Below are 18,795 nucleotides of genomic sequence, written 5' to 3'. Positions count from 1 at the left end.
AACGAGAAGGTATCTATGCAAATATCTATAGATAGAATGTTACAGGCCCAGTACATAGTTGTATATCCTAGTCGTAAGTCCTTCTAGTTCTTCTATGTGGAACACCTACTCACCAGGGCATCTGAACCTGTGAATCCCGGGCCACCTTAGTGGAACTTGCGAACTCAACCGAGCTGGCCTCCTCAGAACTATTTTTATAATGAAACTAAGATGTCATTCACCTTCTTCATTGTGTTGTTATTTGCATTGATGCTGCAAAAGCAACAGTGGTAAAACTTCCGACATCTCACCATGAATCAAAGCAGTGGCACCAAGCCGTGTCACTGCATTCTTCACTGCTACACACTTGCAATAAAAAAAACAAGCTGGTTTCACTTAAGAATGCATTTGATGAAGCAGTAGAATCTGTTGCATTTATAAATCCCTATTCTTGAATATATTTTTAATATTCTGTGGGAATTTTAAATGGGAAATACACCTAAAGCATTTCTGCTGCATATCCAAATCTGATGGTTGTCTTGAGGAAGAGCACATATATCACTGAACTGAGAGCTGAATAAGCTGTTTTTTTCATGGAACACCATTTTTATTTGGAAGAAAACAACTCACAGACTATGGTTATTCAGACTTGGGTATTTGACAGGCAGTTTATTGAAAATGAGCAAAATGAACATGCCACTTCTAGGAAAACAACTATTTGTTGCCAATGATAAAAGCTGAACTTTCATAGGCAAGTTAGAATTTAGGAAAATTTATATTTGCCACCACAAGCTTAACAGTGTTCTAATGCTGTGTTCTGATGACATTGGTGGTAATACTAATAAGCATCATTTTTTAAAAAAAAATTGTGTGATGAAATGTTTCAACGTTAAGGGGATTTGCATAAGTCAGGGAGCTAATATTTTCCAAATGACCAGTGGATGATGTTCCGAAATCCTGGCTAACAAGATAGACCAATAGGTTTTGTAGGAAACCTATTTCCTACAGAAATAGGAAATATCTTTTCCTATTTCTTTATAGGAAAAGGTCATCAGTGTGTGGTATGAGATTTTCTACATCGCAAGAAAGTTTTAAGAAAATATCGCTTGTCACATTTTGGTGTAGTATCAAAGAAGAACAGCCAGCCTGCCAGCCCTGGTGGTCTAGTGGTTAAGATTCAGGAGTTGGAATTGACTGATGGCACTGACAACTAAATCAAAGAAGAATAGTTACAATTATTTGAAGAGACTATTAAAATACTCCTTCCATTTCTAACAACCATCTGCATGAGACCTAGTCTTCTTCATGTATTTCAACTGAAACAATATGTCACCACAAACGGAATGCAGAGCAGATATGAAAGTCTTCTATTAAGCAGATTTTCTCTTAAGCCAGATATTAAAGAGATTTGCAAAAATGCAAAACAATGGCATTCGTCTCACTAATTTTTTTGTTTGTGGAAAATACAGTTTTTCTTAAAATGCATTATTGATATTAACGTGTATGGGTTAATTATTTTGATTTTAAAACAAACTAATAAATAATTAAGTTAAAATTTCTCAGCTTAAATTCTAATATGGTAAATATTGACGGAGCTCTTTGGGAGTTCTCGATAATTTTTAAGAGTGTAAATGGGGGTGGAGATAAAAAAACTTGAGACCCACTAGTTTAGAGTATTGTCACATTTATAGCTGTCTGTAAGAACACAATGGTAGTTGATTTATGATAAAATAGGCTTAGCATAATAATATACCATTTTCCCCACTGAAATTTGAAGAGAGAAGAAACCTTTACTGTATGATTTCCTATAGAAAATATATGATTTGAATACATAAAAATATATTTAGAATATATAAATTTATATTTCGAATATATATTTATATATTTAGAATATATTAAAATTTGTTTAGTTTTAGAAACTAAAATATATATTTAAAATATATATTTATATTCTCTCTCTCTGTATATATATGTGCAGAAAATGTATAACTATATGCTTTCCTGTAGAAGAGTATAGAACTCTTTTCTACAAACTGTGATGCAGAGAGCAACAGCAGACCTAGAAAATATTTCTTGTCGTTTGCCTTCATTCTTTCCCTGGCTCTCTACACCCTTTTGGCATGGAGGATATGAGTGATTGTTTTTTTAGGGAGGAAGAAGGAAACAAGAAACTAAAAATTACAAAATGGCCACAGAAAGGAGTGTCGTAATAGAACTTTAATTTGACGACCAGATAGACACATGCAAATAATGTGCAAATATACCAGAATCGCTCCTATTTTAAATACATGAACCTGGCCCTTGGGACAAAACCTGCAAAAACTTTGATGTTATTGCCTTTCTGCAGCACAGTTGTCATTTAGGGAAGCCTACTGTCAGGATGAATGAGTTTTTCGTATGTGAACTTTACCCCCCACAAGCTTCTGTTTGGATGCTGCTGAGAGTGTTGGACAGTCCCTTTCCCAGATGATGGTTAGCTTGACATTTCATGATACTTCTAATAAAATTATGTGTCAAGGAAATTGAAAGGCACGTTCACTAAGGTGACAGGTAGAGTGAGCCACATGGATTTTATGAGAACAAACTGACCATTTTTGTCATGAATGTTAATAAGAAATAAATGAGATCAAAGTTATTCAAACTGTAGTTCTCCTTCTTTTAGGGCTGCCTCTCTCTTTCAGAATCTTGTGTTTGTTTTTTTTTTTCTTAAATAAGTGTTCCTTTCTGTTCTCCTTTCTATTTAATTTACTGTCAAAATGGGATAACATTTGAGCCTTTTAATTTTGTGTCAGAATGAAACTTCCTTCTTTCGGTATTTTAGACTGTTTATAGTGGATAATCCTCCTACACTTTCTGTGTCTCTAGTGGAGTGGAGAAACTAGAAATTTTCCGTTGGCAGCTAAGCAGTACCAGGTGGATTAGGACATGCTAATATGTTTATATTTTATTCATTAAGTTTTAGGGTTAGCAAGATTTCAAACCTCATACCTCATTTCTCTTGAAGTCAGAATTTGGGCTTCAGAATCAAAAGGGTGGGATGGGCACTGCTTTCTTCTCCCAGGGTCCTCTGGTAGCCATCCGGTGCTGGCCTCCGAAGCCACTCAGTAAACAAGGGGCCTTAGCAACATGTGTGTATCCTTTAGGAGGAAGGGTGTGGGGGAGAGGCAATTCCATACCTGTATACATGCGTTACGTTCTTTGTTGTTGTTTTCTTGCTTTGTTTAGTTCTATTTTAAATAAAAACCACTAAGGTTATATAATCACAAACAATACATTAGAAAATATTCTATGAATATCTTTACCGTTTTAATGACTCAGTAGAATCTTAATCTTGGGAGTTTAAAATTCAATAATTGCAGAAAGGTTTTGATGCTGGTTAACAACTTAGAAAAAAAAAATCTATTTCATCCCCCCCATATCCCCTGGCCTCCTCAGTACACTAATAATAATAACAGCTAGCATGTACTGAGTATATCTGTTTGCTAAGCACCCCTGTTTGCTCAACACTCCCCACTCTCACTAGAATGCCAGCTCCTTGAGGGCAAGGACTGTATCCACAGCCCCTAAATTTGTTCTTGGCCCATTGTAGGTGCCTAATACATATGTTTGAACAAATGAAGGGGTAAACATGTCATTTAGTCCTTATAATAATCCCATTTCATGAATTCTGCTAAGTTGAATGCAAGACAAAAAGTAAGAAACTGGACAAAGAGGGCCTTTTATATTGATAAAAGGTGCAGTCAACAATAACTATATAATAATTGTAAGTAGGGCACTGAGTAACACTATGCCAATGTAAATAAAACCACACTTGATAGAACTGTGAAAAGACAGAGGCCACATAGTACAGTGGTTAAGAGTGCTTGGGGGCCAGTTGCCTGGGTTCTGATCCTGCCTATTCTTTCGAGCTGTGTCACCTTAGGCAAATCATTTAACATTTGTGTGTCTCCATTTCCTAATCTATAAAATAGGGATGATAATAGTATCTACCTTGTAGATTTGTTGTGGGAATTAAGTGAATTAATTCATGGAAATAATTCATGGAAAGCACTTAACGCAGCACTTGACAGGTGATACAGACTCAGTAAATACTAGTTATCATTTTTTTGAAAAAGGATTATGGGGGGAAAAAAAGAGAGAAAATCTCTTTTTTTTTTGGTATGGAAGATTGGCTGTGAGCTAACATCCGTGCCAATCCCCCTCCATCTTTTATGTGGGACACCACCACAGCATGGCTTGATGAGCAGTGTGTAGGTCTGCACCTGGGATCCAAACCCGCGAACGCTGGGCCGCCAAAGCGGAGCACGTGAACTTAACCACTGTGCCACTGGGCCAGCCCTGAGAGAAAATCTCTTTTAATACAACATGTAGACAAAAAATAAAAAATAAAAAGAGGCTAATTACAATCCATCACCACACACATGTGCCTAATCATTCCTTTTGCCCGAGTGGTGAACATGACGTAATCTATGCAGAAATAGAAGTATAATGATGTACGCCTGAAATTTATACAATGTTATAAACCAATGTTACGACAATAAAAAATTAATTTTAAAAAAATAAAAATAAACAGAGGCTTTAAAAATGTAATTAAAAGTTGAGCAGGGCTGGCCCCGTGGCTTAGTAGTTAAGCGCACGCGCTCCGCTACTGGCGGCCCGGGTTCGGATCCCAGGCGTGCACCGATGCACCGCTTCTCCGGCCATGCTGAGGCCGCGTCCCACATACAGCAACTAGAAGGATGTGCAACTATGACATACAACTATCTACTGGGGCTTTGGGGGAAAAAAGAGGAGGAGGATTAGCAATAGATGTTAGCGCAGAGCCGGTCTTCCTCAGCAAACAGAGGAGGATTAGCATGGATGTTAGCTCAGGGCTGATCTTCCTCACACACACACACACACACAGAGTTGAGCATATGAACATACCCTAGGATCCTGCGGAGACTGTATCTTTTAACAAACATCCATGGACGCCAATGAAGCTGATCATGAGCTAGGCCAGAAACCTGAGTAACTGACCCAAAGGAGGAGGTGTGCTGCTGCACTCCAGGGATGGGGAGGCCGCTGGAACGTGTATAGCGGGAAGTGACGTGATCTGATTTACATCTTGAGGAGAGATCACTGTGGCTGCTGTGTGGAGACCAGGAGTGCAGGGGCAAGAGCCATAGCAGGGAGGCTCATCCGGAAGCTCCCACAAGTGTCTAGCTTAGAGATGATGGTGGCTTGGACGAAAGCATCAGCAGTGGAGAATGTGAAGAGGTGAGGAGCTGTTGGCTGGTATCCAGATTTTGAAGGTGAAGCTGACAGAACTTGTTGATTGAACAGAGAGTGTGAGTCAAGGGGAAGCGATGGTGACACTGGGCTCTCTGTCAGGGATGGAGAACAGAGAAGAGGAGCAGGTTTGGTGAGGAGGTGGAAGCAAGGGGATCTGCTTTTAACCTGTTCTGTCAGTTTCCTAGGGCTGCCATAACAAAGTCCCTAAAACTGGGTGGCTTAAAACAACAGAATTTTGTCTCACAGTTCTGGAGGCTAGCTGTCCAAAATCAAGGTGTTGGCAGGCCCATGCTCTCTCTGACAGCTCTAGAAGAAAGTCCTTCCTTACCTCTTCTAGCTTCTGGTGTTTGCTGGCAGTCTTTAGTGTTCCTTGGCGTGTAGATGCATTGCTCCAGTCATGTGGCTATCTTCTCCCTATGTGTCTTCACATCATCCTCCCTTTGTGCCTATCTGTCTCTGTACCCAAATTTCCCCTTTTTATAGGGACACCAGTCATGTTGGATTAGTGTCCACCCTAATGACCTTATTTTTACTTGCTTAGCTCTGCAGAGACTCTATTTCCAAATAAGGTCATATGCTGAGGTCCTGAGAGTTAGGACTTCAGCACACCTTTTTGAGGGGTGGACAGAATTCAACCCATAACACCTGTTAAATGTGATTGTCTGTTAACTATTCAAGTGGAGATATCAAGTGGGGAATTAGATAGATGGCTATATTGTCCATTTGGCTTTCACCCAATCTTTCTGTCTTATAAATAATACTATGATAAGCATCTTCAGGTATACAGATTGTTCTGTATTTTGAATTTTGTTTTGGAATAGATTTTCAAAAGAAGAAGCCTCTCGATATATATTATTAAAATATTTTTAAAAAGTGTGACATCAGTTATAAATTTAGCATTCTACAGAGGATGGAGGATATGATGAAGTGCAGAAAAATTTACATACAGAGCAACAGGAAGTCAGGAGAATTCCTATCGCCTGGCTTCTATTTTCTTAATTTAGTACATTTCCCACCTGGCACTGTTAGACACTGCTTAAGCAAGAATTTAGCTTAAGAATTTCCAAGTGTTAAGTAACACAGTTGTGTAACCTCAAAAAGCTAGAGAACCACATCCTGATGTATGCAAAATACATATGTGCTCATTTTACTAATGAGATTGTCAGTAAATTTTGTTTTAGGTCTTGGAAACATTCATTCGTTTATTCTTTTATTTACTCATTTTCATTTAAAAATAGTTTTTTGCTTCTATTATAACCCAGCCACTAGATGCTGGGTTTCAACAGGGACTAAGACAAATCACCTCAGATAAATTGTAGAGCAATTTACAGGCAATTAACTGGTGTGATAAGTATGACCCTATTGTGAAAACCAGGGTGCTATTAGGGCATGAAGAAGGGGCACCTAACAGTTTGGGGGTGGGTGGGGTGCGGGGAGGTTATATGGGAGAGGAGAGTTAGGAAATAACATACAAATGCCGCAAGTGTAATACTAATAACATTTAAAATATATTCTCTATTTTAGTGCTGCAATAGTATTTTCCACGCTTAGACTTCTCCAGGATTCAAAACTTTTTAAAAAGAAGGGAGTCCAAGATGATACAGAGAATTCCTCCTCTACAGGAGCTTCTGTATGTATGAATTTAATGTTTATCCTTACAATACTTATTGTCTATTAACTATTGGCATGCTAGGAAATTGTCTAGTTAATTATTTGGATGAAACAAGGGGTAAAGTAGAAAAAGCATTGAATTCAGAGTAAAAAGATCTGTGTTTAAGCCCTGTCGATGCCATTTATTAACTGATATACCTTGGCCAAGTCCCTTAAACGTTTTTTTTTTTTTTTTAATTTTGTAATCTCATTTGTGAACTGATGGAATTGGATGTAATAATCACTGAAGTCCCATAAGAGGTATCATTCTAGTATCCTAGATCTGATTTCACTAGTAAATAAAGTTGTTTCACAAGACTTGCTCTTCATTTCAGTTTTGAATTCGTTACTTCTTCAACATTACCAGTATGGCACCTGCGCTGTTTCCCACTTTGGTTTTCTCAGAATTAAATTCTTCCACATTTGAGCTCTCAAATATATTTGACAACTGGTGTTGCACATTCTTTGAAATTTTATTGGACTTTGATAAGATCAAGTAACTTAAAATTATAGGGTTGTTTGGGATTAAAATATAAAGATTCATCACATAGAATCCTTGCTCATTATTTTAAGCTTTACTAATAAAATCGCTAATATCTAGTGTTCATTACAAAAAGCAAAACTGTCCTAAATAGAGACTCATTTCGTACTATATTAAAAGCAATAAAAATGCTAAAAAGCAATCTAATTCTAAAAATTGACTTAGAGCAGTGGTTGTCAACTGGGCTATTTTGCTTCCCAGGGGACGTTGGCAATATCTGGAGACATTTTGGTTGTCACAACTAGAGGGGGCTTACGGCATCTAGTGGGTAGAGGACAGGGATGTTGCTAAACATCCTATAATGCACAGGACAGGCCCCCACAACAATTATCTGGCCCAAAATGTCAAAGATTGAGAAACCCTGATTTAGATTGAGCATAACTTGGCTTTTCAATAGTAACAGGAATGTAGGCATTGAGAGATTAAGGTGTGTTGACGGGCAGTTTTTCTGTATTTCTAATCTAAATACTAGACTCCTTGAGTACTTGGTGTGCCCATTCTAATCACCATCCTCCCTTAGGGCCTCTCTTCACTTCTTGCTCTGTTTCCAGGAAAGGCTCACTCTCCTCTTCTGTGCTTCCCCTGTCTATCACATTCCAGCCACCTTCAAGTCACCATAGCTAATCCTTGATAGCAGATGTTGCTGGCTGGTTGGAGATGAGTTGGCAGAGATGTGTAGCAGGAAATTCCTAGAACAAATGGGCATTATCCTAGATGATTTTAAAGTACCAAAGTGTCTGAGATTGATTCTCCTCTGGAAAAAGTTCCCTTTGCAATTCTCTCCCAGTAGCTCTGAACATTGGCCACCCCTTTATAAAGTGTAATAATGAAGATGGTGAGTCAACTGTAATGTATGTTTGGGATGTGAGCAGCATACAGCAATATAACACAGTGGATTAAGATGGTGGGCTCTAAATTCAAAAGACACACGTTTGAATCCCACCTCTGCCAAAATATGGTGGAGTTTAAGCAAATAGTTCACCTTTCTAGGTCTCAGTTCTCCCATCTGTAAAACAGAAATAATAATAGCCCCCCTTGAGCTTGTCAGGAGGATTAAATGTGATAATGTGCATAAAGCATGTAGCATGGTGCCTGGCACATAATAAGCCCTGAATAAATGTTAGCCAGTATTATTTATTCTTTTTCAGCCTTTAAAATGATATTTACAAAATTTTTGAAGACATGGAAACTGCTGCTAATATAATTTTCAATGAAAAATTCAACTGCAAAACTATTTCTTAACAGTGGGTATAGAAAGAAAAAGAAAAGCTGAAAAGCAGTGTATGAAATGTTAATAGAGGATTGTGGGATGATTTTATTTATTTGCTTTTGTATGTATGTTTTATTTTATAGAATGTGCAAGAATAATTTGTAAAATTAAAAATTTAATACTATTAAATGATATCAAATGCTTCTCTTAACTTACGTTATATTTAGCATTAGGCTGGAACTCTGACATTATGAAATGGGAAGATAACCATCATTTCCATATTGTTTAGGCCACTGAAAATAAAGACGATAATGAGTTTTTAGATCCTATTTCCCTAAATTCTCGAGAATATTTCAACATTCATCTGTGGTTGAGGTGCCGCTTAGCATTGGTGTCTGCGTTTGTTGCACAAATTCGTGGCATTGGAATCGTAAAAGGTACAAATATCCTATTTTCTTAATCAAAGTTTTCATAAAAATTAATTTTATTTAGGTAACAGATGTTTTATTGGGATATATTTTATTGTAACATTAACATTTTGTAACTTTCTCGCTTGATCTGTTTCCAGAATTAAAAATTCAGGTTATTGAATAAGAATAATCATTTTCAACAGTCCCTTGTGTCACTGAAAATGACATATATGTTAATAATGTATGCAAAACAGGCAAGGAGATTTCAGAAGAGCAATGTGCGGTCTTGGTGTGGTCTAGGAGGGCAGTATGGGGTAGAGGTCCAGAGCACAGACGCTGGAGCCACCCCACTTGGGTTCAAATGCTCTCACCACCACTTCCTTACTAAGTGATCTGGGCCAAGTCTCCTAATCCCCCTATGCCTCAGTTCCTCCTCTGTAAGATGGAGAAAATTGTACCTACTTCATAGACTTATTGTCAGAATTAAATGGGTTCAATTTATAAAATTCTTAGATCACAGCCTGGCACATATAAATGTTAGTTCTTGCAGTGATTAATAATTGTCTATTTGTAAACCTATCTATCCACCTATCTCTATCCATTTCCCAAGTTAAGTTATTTCATGTATCATTATTACTTTTGCAGCATTGGAATACCCTAAAGTTCTTCCCCTAAAGTACAACACATTTATTTTCAATGTTTCATGGAGAGTCTATTTGTTTTCCATCATTATATCTTCCTGTTCTTCTATATTATACAATATTCCTGTGATGAACCCTGGCGATATTGTGCGTATGTAATTTCTCACTTTCTCAGTGCATTTTAAGTAACTGCGTTTGTTTATTTTAGAAAATGATATGACAGATTATGGGAGCCTCATCAATGAAGTGTGTGTGGAGGCACAAAGTGCAGGCGACAGGGAGCTACAGGCTGAATTCTTGATGCAAGCTGTAATCATTGGCCTGCAAGAAAAGCATTTAAAGGCAGACATCATAACAAACCTTCAGGTAGGAAGGGAACCTCATTCACTTTGATATTTACCAAAGGATTCCAGTTAGAGCAAAAAGAGAGAATTTTAAATTCCATTAGGTACTGAATGTCTAACAGTCAATATGGCCAGCTCTTGTTTCAGGGAATTGCAAGTGGTTCTATCAAAAGGAATAATTTTATTTTAATAGGAAATAATACATCTGCTTGAAGGAAGTGAGTTTATTTCTCCTCGATCTTGTTTAACCTTGGTGAGAAGTATGCTTTTGCTGGATGATTTAACAAAAGCTGAGAAATTCAAGGAAACTCCCTCTTCAAAAACAGACAAATTAAATCTGTTGACTCGGTCTCACAACACTCTTATCGAACAGGTGAGCGTGCTTTTGTGTCCACAAGACTTAAAAACTTACTTTTCTGTCTTTTTCTTATTCCAAACCACCTTAACTAATTACTTATTACACTGTTTTTTAATAGATGCTAACTTTTGGAGAAAAAATTGAATGCCCTTTATCAAACACTGACTATGCAAGTCCATTACAGCCTTTGAAAAATATCTATCTTCCTCATGTCATGTTATTGGCCAAAACAAAGATGAGAATTGGTAAGAAGACTTAAACATGTATTATACTCAAGTCACTGGTGAAAAATTTTAAGTTATTTTCAGGCATGCTATTATATGAGTGTGTTTATATGGGGCAAAATTTATGAATATCCAGGATCCATTTAACAAATAGTTTTTGGTCACTTACCATGTGCCAAACTTTGTATGAGGTCCTGGGAAGTTAGTGGAGATTAAAACAGACGTAATCACTGCTCTTGGTGTGGGAGACAGAAATAAACAAGTAAATAAACCATATGTAGGAGTGTATATTATATCATATGTCATATCATGTTCTAAATATTATATAAAATAAATGTGTATTTGATAGAACTACTAGACAGGAAATCAGCAAAGATATAGGAAGCTTATATTATATATGATAATGAATTATGTATATGTATAGAATGATAAATTGTGATAGTGTTATGGAAGGTGTAGGTAAGATCTGCTGATAAAGAATAACAAAGGGAGGGGTGCCTGTTTAAGTAGAGTGATTGGGGAATGCTTCTCTGGGGAGGTAGTATTTAACCCTAGACCTTAAATGTGAGTGATGAGTTACGCATAGTGGAGGTAGAAGGAGCAGTGAGTTGTAGGTTCTGAGGACAGGACAAGCTTGACATGTTCTGGAACTGCAAGGAGACCAGTACAGCCAGAGCAGAGTGGGCTGGGGGCAACCTACTGAGAGGAGCTGAGCTGGGAACAGCTTATGTTTCAAAAGATGACCCTGGCTGCTGGGTGAAGAATAGGTTGGAGGGTAGACTGGGGCTGACAAGAGTGGACCTGATTGGGGCTGGTGAACCAGTAAGCAGGAGGCTTACAGCCTCTCAGAAACCAAGGAGGGGCTCACAGACATTGTTTTAAGCTTTCTCCAGGACAGTCTTTGATTTTTGACCCAAGGCTGCCTGCCTCTAGCTCCCAGGCTCTGCTCCAGCTCAGAGGGCAGAAAATCTGGTACCAGCTCTCTCTGTTCTAACCTGTATTAACCATGCCTGTCTCTTTTCTGTATTCCTGATGCTTTGACATCAGGGGTCTTGCTGACCAGGGAGGAACTTCTCCTCCCAGGCTTAGAAACTCCTAGAGATTAGCAACTCTCCTGTGAGCATGCCTTTCAGCCTTTCATATGCAAGCTAACCATTCCTGAGCTCACACCCCGAATCTTTGTTGGGCTCCTTTATTGTCCTTTGCTGGGCTCTTACACTCTGGGCCAGGATTTCACTGCCCCAATCACCCCAGGAACAGGTATCAAACTGCTAACTGAGCCCACTGAAATTATTCAAACTAGCCAATCCTAAGCCTGCTTAGCCTGCTTACTCTACCCCACCCATTCCTTCCTACAAAGACCACCATAAAGGTTCTTGTCCACATTTTCCCCTTGCTCCCTCTACCTCCTGACCAACTCTGGTGCTTCCCTTTGTGGCCCTGCATGGGTGGTGTGCCCCCTCCTCTTGGGAACTGTGAGTAACAAACTAGCTTTTCCATGGCAATCGTCTCCTGACCTGTTGACCTCACTGTATTTGACTAATAATAAAACCTACATTTTAAAACATTACCCCTCACTTCCTGGGGCCCATTTGCCTCCTGTGCCAGCAGCTGCTTAGCTCAGGAGAGGCTGATGGTTGGACTAGAATGGGGAGGGGAGGGCAGCAGAGGTGTGCTCAAGCCGTCGTCTGTCCAGAATCTTCTTATTTCCCTTCTGCCCCCCCCATGATTATTATTGATCATTATTACATGATTATCACCATCCTCATCAGATATGAATTTTATCACTTTAGGTAAATCACTTCACTTCTAAATTATTGTTTCCTCTTTTATGAAATTAGGCTGGCCTAGCTGACCTCTAGAATTCCTTCCAGCAACCTGATCTCATGAGAGCTATTTTTCTGCATTTGTAGCCCACAATTTTTTATATTATCAGTATATTTGATTTCTACAGGAGTTTAAAGTACAGATTGTGTTAAATTGTACAGATTGTGTTAAATCCAATGTGTTCTCTGCGTCCCTGTCTTCCTAGTCTTGAAGACGTGTCACCACTCAGTGGCAACACGGCTGTTGTTCTTCAGGCTCTCTTGAAGCGGAACAGCTTGCTTTCTGTTATATTATATTAAATACAGACTTAAAAAACAAAACCAAAGGCAGATTTCTGTCAAAACAACGTCACTTTCACAACTTCCTTTTCACGGAGTTGATGTTTATTGGAGAAAGGAGCACTTCAATATTATGAAGCATAAAATCATCTGACTTGATGCTTTCTCGACAGTTTTCCTCTACAGTTAGTATAGATTCCACTGCAAGAACTGAGGCATTTCAAAAAATGTTTTTCTTTGTGAAAGTCTTTGACAGAAAAAGGCCTTTTGAGATTATTTTTATAAAACAAAAAGTAAGCATCATGGTTCTTTAAGATTATTTTTCCCATTAATGACTGAACTTTGAGTTTCCTTATTAGATGGAAAAGTAGATTGCTGATTTATAATAGGAGTGAAGAAGTTGCAAGAATGATGCTGGGGATTGGGGATATAAAAGGGAGCCAGTCACCATCTCTGCCTTCAGAGAGTCTGTTATCTAGTTAAGGAGAGAGAGAAGATAGTCAACAATTCTTTTTCTATTTTTTTTTTTTTTTTGCTGAGGAAGATTGGCCCTGAGCTAACATCTGTGCCAATCTTTCCTCTGTTTGGTATGTGGGTCACCGCCACAGCATGGCTTGATGAGTGGCGTAGGTCCACCCCTGGGATCTGAACTGGCAAACCCTGTCCACCCAAGTGGAGTGCGCCAAACTTAACCACTACACCACTGGGCCGTCCCCTTCTTTTTCTAATTTTAACAAAAATCTAGAAGACAATTCAAGTACTGTTATTAATAAGTGCATATATTTAAGTGCTTGATGACACTCGAAGATACTTGATATTTTTGTCTTATATTAATGAACAGCTATAGCATAATTTAAAACAGTAAGCAAAACATATAAACATGGGAGATGTATTGAAATATGAGCTTGTATTGGGTAAATGGTATTAGCATATCCTTGCCTGGGATCTAATTACAACTGGTAATTGTTGGGGTTAAGAGCATGGACTCTGGAGAAAGAATTCTGGTCCAATTGCCTCCAGAGAGTCATTTCAATTCTCTATGTTTCAATTTCCTCTCCCATAGATGTGGATAAGAAAAGTACCAATCTCACTGGCTTGTTGTGGGATGAAGCGGGCGGAAAGTATAACGTGTCCAGAAGGGCACCTGGCTTGTTCTAAGAGCTTTGTAGGTGTTAGCTATTCTCATTATTCCATGCTTGGTCTCCTCACTCTCCTTGGAGCCCCCTGGAAGCAAGGCCTGGTTTCTTTATCTTCGTGTTCTCAGCAGTGTGCTACCATCTTGCCTCGTCCAGAGTAAAGGCTCTATAATTTCTCCCTAGATAAGAGAGAGAGAGAGGGAGAGAGACACTTTCCCCATCATCTTGCCATTCGTACAGCACATTCCTGAATTAAAAATTTACAAAAAGTCCTAGGTTTCTTGAAAATTCTGTAGGGCATAGCATCTTGGAATTGAAAAATTTCAGAACCCAAAGGAACCTCAGACATTTTCTGGTTCTGCTGCCTCGTTTTTCAGAGGAAGACACCCAAGGCCCAGAACGTTCAAAGCCTCAAATGACACGGTAGCACCGACGACTGGCTCAGACCCAGCACTTCAGCTGGAACCCGGCCACTGTATCATTCTGCAATCCTACACTGCCTTTCTGTTTACATTCTTCTACTGTGCATGTTAAACTATTCTCTAAGCTCCATCATCTCCCTCTTAAGGGGCATTGCAGTGTCATAGTTTAGGATGTAGGCTGTGAAGATAGACTGCCTAGGATCAAATCACGGCCCTGCTACTTTCTAGCCATGTGACTTTGGGCAATTTACTTAAACCTCACTGTGCCACTGCTTTCTCCTCTGTAAAATGAGCATAGTAATGATGTTCACTCAGTTGGGAGGATTACATGAGATAATGCTTAAGTACTTGGGATGGTACCTCGCATGTAGGAAGCACTTAATAAACCTGGCTCTTATTTTTCTCTTTTCTCATTTTTATCCAGTGCCTACGTACTCAGAAAATATTTGTTGAATAAATATCTGTCTGTCTGTCTTTGAGGCCACACAGATTTAATGTAGTGCCTCTTCAACAATACAACAATCCTTCATTATGCAAGTGATGATGGGACCACACAAGAAGTACAGCATGTGACCCTTGTCCATAGTGGGTTTGCCACCTAGTTGGAATGACAAAATATATATAGTAAGCAACCACTATAGAGTTAAATAGAAACAAAATTACTGCCTATTAATATATGCAAATTTTAGTCAGAACAACATAAAACTTCATAAAACTTCTAAATGTTTCCCTATTAACAACCTCATCTTAGGAACTTGGAAGTTGTTTTGTAGAGCATCATGAAATTTTAGAACTGAAAGAGACTCGAGAGATTATCCTTCATTTTAACAATGAGAAAATGTTGAAATTTATCAAAGGTAAAGTTTCAAAGGGCTATTATTATAGTTCATTGAAATATTTGGGTATTGAGTTTCTTTAAAACATTTCTTAGATGCTAAAAGTTCTTAGCCCACCAGAGTTCTTAAGAGATGCCTTTCTGTGAGAGAAGTCTGGTAACTTGGAGTCCTGTTGTGAACACTGTATATTTTATTATTCCCTCCCCATCCAACTGTCTTTCTTCAGGACATACAGTGGCCAAGCAAGTATATTATACCAATAAAAGGAAGGATTCCTCCAAGTGGTTACCTGCTCTTCATCTTTTTGAAATAGCATTGAAACTCTGTAGGATGTCAGCAACAGAAGAGCCTGAGGTGGAAGCTGAAATACTTTTTCAGAAAGGTAAGATGTATTTGGAGTCAGAACTATGATAAAATTTGTGGTTTTTTTTCCCTGTTAACAATAGGCTTCTTGAAAACCTGGTCACCGATGGGAAAAAATGCAGGCTTTACAAAAGGCTTGGTGACGACAAAAACATTGGTACCTCTGCCAGACTCAGTCTTAGATAAAGAGAACACTGCATATTTTATCTTTATATCTAGAAAGAAAAAAAGTATTACTTCTTAGTGTCTTTTATAATTACAGTGACCCTCCTTACATAGTTTCATGTTTGACTGAAAAATGTCAGCATCAGACATTTAGCTATAAATAATATTACTTAAATAATGCTTGGAAGATATTTTATCTGCATGATTTCATTACTTAGCTGAGCATTTTAGTTAATTTCTATAAAAGATACCCGTTTAAATTAAATAGCTGTAGTGTACCTATATTTATAACTTATATTACACATATTTGCATAATACAGTCATATAATGTTATGGTGGCCATTTTAGCCATGAGAAAAATGATGATGATGATTGCTACCGTTTATTAGCATCTACTAGATGTAGGCTCTGTAGTCAGTGTTGTACATCTCATATTGCTAAATCCTACAACAGTTCTACAAGGTAGGCATGACCAATCCTGGTTGACAGATGAGGAAAATGAGGTGCAGTCCGGTTAAGTAACTTTCCAAAAGTCAGCAGCTACTAAATGATAGTGCCCAGATGTGATCTTAACACTGGGTGACTCTGTGCCCTGTCCACATGCTGCATGGTAACTGTGAATCTTTTTTATAGTGATTATAAGATTTCCCTTTCCTGCCCTTTTTGCTACAGAAGTGCCATTCCAGCACCTACATTTGAAGGCCTCTGCTCACCATGAGGGCTGGGAGCTGTGTGAGAATGAGAGCATTTGCATCATCCATGGTGGTTTTCAAGCCTTTGCTGAGTTTTTGCGATTTGTTTTTAGCAGAGATTTTTTTGTGTGAGGAAGATCTGCCCTGAGCTAACATCCATGCCAAGCTTCCTCTTTTTCCTGAGGAAGACCGACCCTGAGCTAACATCTATTGCCAATCCTTCTTTTTTTTTCCCTTTTTCTCCCCAAAGCCCCAGTAGATAGTTGTGTGTCATAGCTGCACATCCTTCTAGTTGCTGTATGTGGGACACAGCCTCAGCATGACCAGAGAAGCGGTGTGTCGGTGCGCACCCGGGATCCGAACCCGGGCTGCCAGTAGCAGAGCACGCACACTTAACCGCTAAGCCACGGGGCCGGCCCCCAGAGATATTTTCTATGTTATCTGTGATAGTAGACAGAGGAAAGAGGAAAATGGATGTGGGAAAAGGGAATGAGTATTACAGGAGGAAGGGGAAGCACAAGGTAAGGAAATGGAGAGAATAGTAAGATGGTAAGAACAGTTGTGTCTGGAAAGCCAAAGGAGACTGACTCAGTGTTGCTAACCGAAGGCAGGGGCAGCCTTGAGACTCCTGGGGAAGGAAGCAGAATCTTTCCCCACTGGCTTACCTTCCAGCAAGGAACAGCAGACGACACAAAGGACGGCACATCCAGTTTTCTGAATTTCCAGCGTGAAATATTTATTCTGAAGTTCTGAATGATAGAAAAAGGAAAAACTATCTTTTTTTAAAATCTTTTTCTTCTTTCAGGCAAAATAGAACGTCAAATATTGATGGAAGAGAAATCTCCAAGTTCACAACTTGAGAGTTTATTTGAAGCTATACAGCTAAGCTTGAGACATGATCAGAATGCGGGGTAAAAAAATATCTTTTCATTATTGTAACAATGTGAGTTTTGGTTTGAGCCCCGTGATCTGGTAGTAGGTTGAATAGTCAAGGCTGGAACGATTGGAGACCCTCTTCTCATCGCAGGGCTAGTTCGCTGGGGTTCACTGTCCAACAGTCTTACTGACTTCCATTGCAAGCTTGTTGCTGCTGGCTCTGATCCAAGGCCTTGTTTACATGATGGTTGATGATAGCGACTATCATGGTGGCATATTAGACTGTGAATTGCTTCTAGTCTGTGTTCAGATAGATCTCCTGTCAGTCCCAGGATCACGGGGGCCTCCCCTGGATATGAGATTCTATCTAGAAGGGATTTGTGTGGATATTCACTCTGGTCAGCAGTACCAGGGCTGGCCGATTTAATTCTGTATAAAAATCACCTCAAGACTGAGAGTAAGCCACCATTATTACAACTGCATTGATCTAAAAGGCCCCAAATGACAGGTTTGATTGTGGATACCCAGGGCTAACCCCTACAAAATCACTGCTATCTGCATGACTCTATGTGTTTCTTTTGATTTTAATTAAGGTAAGAGGGTAAGAGAGAGAGGCCTGGTTTTCAAGGCAGGTTCCTCCAGTCCTGATCTTTACTTCTTTACTGCCTTGTGTGCTGGAATATTCCAGAATGGTCTCTGCTGGCTTCATAGCAGTCATGGCATGAAGTGTTGCCAGCACAGGACAAGGTGGAATGCTCAGCTCCCATCAAGAGCCTCCAATTTCAGTAGGGAGGAAGATGCCAGTGTTTATGCCAGAAGTGTTGTGAAAAGAAGATGTGAGTTTGGGACAGATGCTGGTTTTGCCTATTTTTTGTGTGTGTGTGTGAGGAAGATCAGCCCTGAGCTAACATCCATGCCAATCCTCCTCTTTTTGCTGAGGAAGACTGGCCCTGAGCTAACATCCATGCCCATCTTCCTCCGCAACATGGCCTGACAAGTGGTGTGTCGGTGCGCACCCGGGATCCGAACCCGGGCCGCCAGCAGCGGAGCGTGTGCACTTAACTACTACGCCACAGGGCCAACCCTGGTTTTGCCTATTTTTCCCTTTCATTAGCTCAGAAATTGTTGGCAAATGATGCAAAATGATTATGAGTGGTGAAGCTATTTAATAAATACAATGCTATATCATTTTAGGTTGATAAGAGACTCCTACCTTGAAATGGCTCTATTATTTTTACGTATAAGGAAGCTAAAGAGCAAACTTTCAGCACCACCATTAACACGTAAGGTAATAAAATATTTTATTAGAAATTTTTAGTTAATTGCCTTTGAGCTTGCTATTTTGATAACACTGTGCTATTGAAATAATGAGACTGATTTTCCCGTGTGACTTGGAGAAATCAATTCATTACTTTATAGTCACACTCATATTTAGATACCTCTTTGGCTATTTTATGTAAGGCTCTGGAAATAGATTTCATGTAGAAATTTTTGCCTGTTAAAATGTTATCCATGAAATGCAGGTGTACATAAATATGCAAAGTCATTAGTATTGGTCAGGAAATTGCA

General features: G+C 39.0%; 1 protein-coding gene across 1 annotated transcript in view; it reads left to right on the top strand.

The window, feature by feature from the left end:
- The window catches only part of CFAP54 (cilia and flagella associated protein 54), a 290,316-nt gene that overhangs the window by 191,998 nt on the left and 79,523 nt on the right, over window positions 1–18,795 (top strand). Inside the window, exons 52-59 of the mRNA XM_058568605.1 lie at window positions 6,778–6,883; window positions 8,944–9,091; window positions 9,914–10,071; window positions 10,243–10,422; window positions 10,526–10,652; window positions 15,357–15,512; window positions 17,156–17,261; window positions 18,421–18,514. Coding sequence (XP_058424588.1) covers window positions 6,778–6,883; window positions 8,944–9,091; window positions 9,914–10,071; window positions 10,243–10,422; window positions 10,526–10,652; window positions 15,357–15,512; window positions 17,156–17,261; window positions 18,421–18,514 — 1,075 coding nt within the window. The remainder of the gene's footprint in view (window positions 1–6,777; window positions 6,884–8,943; window positions 9,092–9,913; window positions 10,072–10,242; window positions 10,423–10,525; window positions 10,653–15,356; window positions 15,513–17,155; window positions 17,262–18,420; window positions 18,515–18,795) is intronic.

Source organism: Diceros bicornis, chromosome 25 (genome assembly GCF_020826845.1).
Source record: "Diceros bicornis minor isolate mBicDic1 chromosome 25, mDicBic1.mat.cur, whole genome shotgun sequence".
Classification (NCBI taxonomy): domain Eukaryota; kingdom Metazoa; phylum Chordata; class Mammalia; order Perissodactyla; family Rhinocerotidae; genus Diceros; species Diceros bicornis.
The sequence above is the reverse complement of the archived record's forward strand: the minus strand, read 5'-3'. Positions and strand labels throughout refer to the sequence as shown.